Here is a 5,913-nt window from a genome sequence, read left to right as displayed (position 1 = left end):
TGAACATCCCACAATGCAGTGGACAGGTTCCCACAGTAACGAGTTATCCAGCCCCAAATGTTAATGGTGCCAAGACTGAGAATCCTGGTCTAGGTAAAGGGTCTGTGTGTTCATTGTACTTTCTTTCAACCTTTCTATAGGCTTGGGATTTTAAAAAATACAAAAATGGTGTTTAAAAAAAAGGTGAGAGGAAGAATGTGTGACAGAAAGGTGAGGAAGTGAAGAAAAACGCAGAAGCAAATTCTTTCCAGGATCTTGTCTAAGAAGGGATGAATTACAGCCAGAAGGAAAGAAAACACTCCTGTCAACCACGCTAATACCCACCCCCCATCCCATTAAGAGTCATCTTGGGTGTCCGTGTTTAGTAATACCTGACCAATAATACCAGTCCTATCCCTCAGGCACAGCTGGTTGGACCAGCGGGAGGCCCCTGACCCCCCAACAGCTCATCCACTGGCTGCTACGACAGCGCCTGGTCTATTGTAAGACCAGGTGGGTCCATCAGAGTCTGTCCTGTAAGACCCAGAGAATGAAGCACATAGGAAGCCGACACTTGAAGGAAGCACAGTAAGAGACCACAAGCTACAACGGGACCCACAGGGGTCCCAACAAGCTGAAGTTGGGGAAAAGCAGAAACCTACAGGAAGCAGAACTCAGGAGGCAGAGATGGGTGGAGCGCAGAGGGAGGACACGGCATCAGCGGCCGGCCTGACCAGGTGGGCACATCATCAAAGGTGAACCAGAGACTAACTGCCCTCCTCGTGATGGAACCTGTGCATCAGCCTCCTTCACTAGGTGTCAACCGTGCCCGATCCAATCAGATTAGCGCTTCCTCTAGTCCAACGCTTACTAGCCTTTCTGCTCATCATTTATCTCAAAAGAAAGCGTTTCCACTTCCAGATATCTCCTTGGCCTTTCAATGTCTGCTGCCTGGCATGTCTTTGTAGTCCCCTAAATGAGGTCATCTATGCTGGGGACAAGATCAGAAAAAAGCTCTGCAAGTGCCACCTCCCTGGCCTTCCAATAAACATACACTGCTCAGATACGAGCTCCTGAACCAAGCGAGGCAGAGAAGGGCATTAGACATCCTACAAGCTTAAAGACTCAACTAGCCTTTTAGCACCTGGTTAGGCAGCCTTAACTAGAGCAGTGCTTCTCCAAGGCTGTGGTCCGGCAGCAGCACTATGGCGGGGGGGGGGAGGGGGGGGGATTAGAGGGAATGCAAATTCCCGAACCCACCCTTCCGCGGAGCAAGGCCCAGGGGTCTGGACTCCGACATGTCCTCCAGGTGACCATGAAACCGGGTTAGTGTGATCACAAACATAAACCACTTGGATCCATCCCAGCAGTGTCTAGGAGAGTGGGAAGGTGTTCCCTTTCCAAAGCCTGTCAACAGAGGACTGAGAGGCGCCCCTTCAGGTGAACAGCAGCACCAACCTTCGCCCGAGCAAGCAAGGGCCCCTCTGACAACTAGCCAAGGTCCCACACAGAGTCGGCACATACGGGGCAGCTAGACCAGTGCCATTTCCAATAAACACACCCAACTTGTCTAGTGCAAGGTTTCACGTGATTTGCCTTTTTCTCTGATATTTATGAAATCCTGAGTCCTAGGTTGCAGCCTTCCTTGGCAAACTTTATGAGTCTTTGAGATCCTCACAAGGCAACCTGTGGAACCATTATAAGCAATTCAGATGAACTAGCTCATCCCTGGACAGGTGCTGCCTTAGAGGAATCGGCTTCGGGCTCACAGCTGTGACTGGAGACCACAGTGCAGGTGTCAGCGTGGGGGGAAGTGACACGACCTGCCAGGAAGACAGAGCAGAAGCAGGGAAGGAATGCTAAGTGATTTGGGGATGGTGTTTATACTTAAAAATGCCTTTCCTTCCAAGTTGCAGATTTGGGGCTTTGGGGCCTTTTGGACTGAAGAGAAAGAACCGTAGTTTTATCTCTTAAGCGTCTCAGCACAGCCTGGGGAGGTTGTGGAATATCAGCAAAATGCCCATGGCAAGTTTCTAGCACCAATTCCATAATTAGGGTCAGCCAAGTTTAAAAGAAAGCCTGCAGAAAGTGGAAAGAAGATCTAAGTGTGGAGGAAACCCTGGTGAAGAGTCCAGTGAAACAGAAAGAAGGGAGAGATTTGCTCAGTCTCCCCACCCCGGAACACGCTCCTTTGAGTCATTTGTTTACATGTCCTAGCAAAGTCAGAGCAGGGGGGTGACAATCTTAGTCTCCACCGGTGTCCCTGGCTAATTAAAATCAGCCAAGTGTCAGACGGCTGAGAAGAAAATTATGGAAACGAAGTATTTATTATTTTTCCTGAAAAAGATGGGGAAAGAGTGCCCACGAGAGGGATGTTCATAAGCAAATCCTCTGCTTTTTGCCACGCCTTTTCTAAATAACAAACCCTGTTTGGCAAACAAAAACAATTCATGCGAGCCAGAACTGCCTTTTGAGAACAGGTTTAATTCTGACCCAGAATTATAATTTGAAAAATCCTATCAATTCCACCACGCAATTCCTGAGTAGGAACTACTCAGACTTTTTTCCCCCTTAACTTCTTCTGAAAAACCAAATTGGCTTACTGTAGCTGCATTTAGCTGGGAAGTAAAATGCACTTCTTTATCGTTAACTACCATAGAAAAGCACACTTAGCTTGCGTCTCAAGTTGTCTTCGGTAAAGTCTATTTTGCTTGCAGTAGTTGTATTTTCCCGATTTCTCTTCCCCGAGTTCTGCTCTCTGTGGAACGCCATTAAGTCTTGTTTTTCCCCTTTGACTTGGGAGCACCGGGCCAACGGAAGCCTCGCAGGTGCAGGCAGTCGGCAACGTTGTGGGCGATGTAGTAGAGGTTCAGCATGGCAGCTGGGCTGAGAATATCCACTTCCGGTTTCTTCTGTTTCTTCCCGCGAGATTTGTCCGGGCCTTTTCCTTGTTTCCCTTTACCTGGCTTTCAAAGACAAGTATATTCACAGGGCGTAAATTAGTTTTTATAACCTTGACATAATTTTCAACATTTCTTATTGAACTGAAGGGGGGGAGGACTCATGAAAGGAAAAAACTGTAACAATAATAAAGACTTTTGCTGGGAGTGGGAGAAGTCACATGCAATCGAATTCAACAAGTGAAGCACCCGGATTAAAGAGAGACCCAACCCAATGTAACAAACAGGTGGCCCTTGTCTGCATTGATTTGAACAAATTATAAAAAGACATTTTTAGGCAATCAGGGAAATTTGGTAATCTCAAGGAATTATTAATTCTGTTAGGTGTGATAATGGCTTCTATTGGGTCATGGAAGAAAATGTTTACACATTTCAGTGATGCACACTAAAATCTGTGGAAATGAAATGAAAGAAGGCCTCAGATGTGCTTTAAAATACTGCAGCTCCGGGGGCGCCCAGGTGGCTCACTTAGTTAAGCATCCAGTTCTTGGTTTCGGCTCAGGTCACGATCTCATGGTTTCTGGGTTCGAGCCCTGCGTCAGGCTCTGTGCTGACAGTACAGAGCCTGCTTGGGATTCTGTCTCCCTCTCTCTCTGCCCTTCCCCTGCTTGCTCGCTCACTCGCGCTCTCTCTCTCTCTCTCTCTCTCTCTCTCTCAAAAATAAATAAACATTAAAAAACAACTTTTTTAAAATAAAAATACTGCAGCTCCCCCTTGCACCCCACCCCACAGAAGGCCAGATGAAGCCAATGTGGCAAAGTCCTGACAATTTTTGAGTCCGAGAAATGGATATGTGGGGAATCATTTTACTATTCTATTTTTGTGTATGCATACAATCTTTCGTGATAAAAATGTAATTAAAAGTATTAGCTAATCGGGACGCAAACACACATTTTGCTTGGCATTTCTTATGTTGTAGTCTCGACCTCATTAAGTAGTCGTGAGGGCGGAGACATGAATGTAAGGCGCTTAACGCAGTGTTTGACTTCAAGGAAACAATAAGTGATTGTTCCCATCACTTTATCACCACTAACCCCCTGAGCTGTATTTTGACGGAGAGAGAGATTATTTATGTCTTCAAAATGGAAAAGTGGAGGCTCAACAAGGCCACACTGCAAACCAGTGTCCAGCAGCCCAGCACCTGTGCTCTTGCCATGACTACACTGCCAGGCCGGTGCCTTTTGGGAAGAGGAATGGATCCCATCCTAATCTGGGAATAAACTGTCTGAAGTTTTGCTACAGCCACACAAAGCTGAGTTGACTCCTCATGTCCTATGACCCACCCATACATACAAGAACAGAAGGAAGTGTATTATTTAGAAAGTGACTCTTCTAGGCAAGGGAAGGGAGAGTGTAAGTTATCAAGAACATCCGCAAGGGCTAAATGTTTGTATAAAATAGATGTTATGTTGATAGCATCTCACTCTAAAAATGTCCCAGGCTAAACAAGGAGGAACACAGGCAATGTGTTAAAAAACACTAAAATACATTTTTGTTAAGTGAAACGGAATACACTCCTAGATAGAAAACCCAGGAATAAAGATGAGAAGTATCTTGCAACACAGTGGCCTGGCTTTCAGGTGGAAATCCAAATTAAAAATCAACAACAACAATATGAAAACCCATATGATAACAGTACCTCCTGGTAAAACATCCCCTGGGGGTGTAGGATGCACGTTGCCATAAGCTCCTAAAAATTCTGAGTCTTGGCTTTCTTTATGATTTTACACTTTTTTGCATGTCAACCATACGACTTACCTGGAATAACTGACAAAAAAATGTGTTTTAATCTCTAAAGTGGTTTGATGACTAAAACTCACACAAAGGTTTGATATGTTTATTCAAAGTTCTCATCTCTCTGTAGAAATTGGCTGACTCTAAGATTCATATGGAAACGCAAAGGACTTTGAAAAAACAAAGCTGAAGGACTAATTCTACCTTGTTTCAAGAATTATTATAAAGCTACAGTATCCAGACAGTATGGGATTAGTGTCAAGATAGACACATAGATCAATGGAAAATAATAAAGAGACCAAAAATAGGTCCACACATATATGAACAACTAGTTTTCAACAAAAGTGCAAAAGCAATTCAATAGGACAAGGACAACTGATGAGAGACAGATGCAGAAAAATGTTCTTTAGCCCAGAAGGCTGACCTATAGCCTGCATAGTTCTGATAAGGATCAAATACACACTGGTTGCTCTATTCTTTTTTTTTTTTTTTTAATGGTTGCTACATTTTTAAAGGGTCTCATGACTGCCTGGGAATCTCACCAAGAGTTAATATCAAGCTGAATAATGCACACAAGAGAAATCTTGCGAAAGTAGTTTTACACGTAGAATTTGAAGAAAACATTTACGATCTAATACTCTCTGCCCATACCCTCCCGTTTGAGCACTAAGCATATAACCACCAACTTCATTCAGGAAAAGTGCAGCTCTTCCTGCCTAAGGGTCCTGTCCCCATGCTACTTAAATAAACTTACTAAGTTGCACCTAAAATGTCTCAAGAATTCTTTCTTGACCGTCGTGCTCAATGATCCCACAACAATAATTTTTTCAACAAGTGGGGCTGGAACAATGAATATCCATTTGCAAAAAAAAAAAAAAAAAAAATGAACCTTAATCCAATGTTTTTACCACATACAAAAATTAACTCAAAATGGCTCATACACTTAAAACCAAAAAGCAAAATGTCCTAGAAGAAAATACAGGGGAAAACCTTTACGACCTTTGGTTAGGCAAAAATTTCCTGGATATGACACCAAAGCACGATCCATAGAAGAACAAATTGATAGTCACCATCAAAATTAAAAACTTGTGTTCTTCAAAAGATATTAAGAAAATGAAAAGCTAAGCCACAGGCTGGGAGAAAATATTTGCAAATCATGTATCTGATCAAGCCCTTACATCCAGAATAAAGGACTCGCGAAACACAGTTAAAAAAAAAAAAAAAAAAAAAAAAAAAAAAA

At 43.5% G+C, this 5,913-nt stretch overlaps 1 protein-coding gene across 2 annotated transcripts in view; it reads right to left on the bottom strand.

The window, feature by feature from the left end:
• Nucleotides 1-2,443: 2,443 nt before the first annotated feature.
• SMKR1 (small lysine rich protein 1) overlaps nucleotides 2,444-5,913 on the bottom strand; it is an 8,215-nt gene continuing 4,745 nt past the window's right edge. For both annotated transcript variants that reach the window (XM_049641854.1, XM_049641855.1), the window contains exon 2: nucleotides 2,444-2,945. In XM_049641854.1, coding sequence (XP_049497811.1) covers nucleotides 2,751-2,945 — 195 coding nt within the window. In that variant the 3' untranslated portion in view covers nucleotides 2,444-2,750. The remainder of the gene's footprint in view (nucleotides 2,946-5,913) is intronic.

This window comes from Panthera uncia, chromosome A2, assembly GCF_023721935.1.
Source record: "Panthera uncia isolate 11264 chromosome A2, Puncia_PCG_1.0, whole genome shotgun sequence".
In the NCBI taxonomy this organism is placed as follows: Eukaryota; Metazoa; Chordata; class Mammalia; order Carnivora; family Felidae; genus Panthera; species Panthera uncia.
This window is presented reverse-complemented; position numbering and strand designations above follow the sequence as displayed.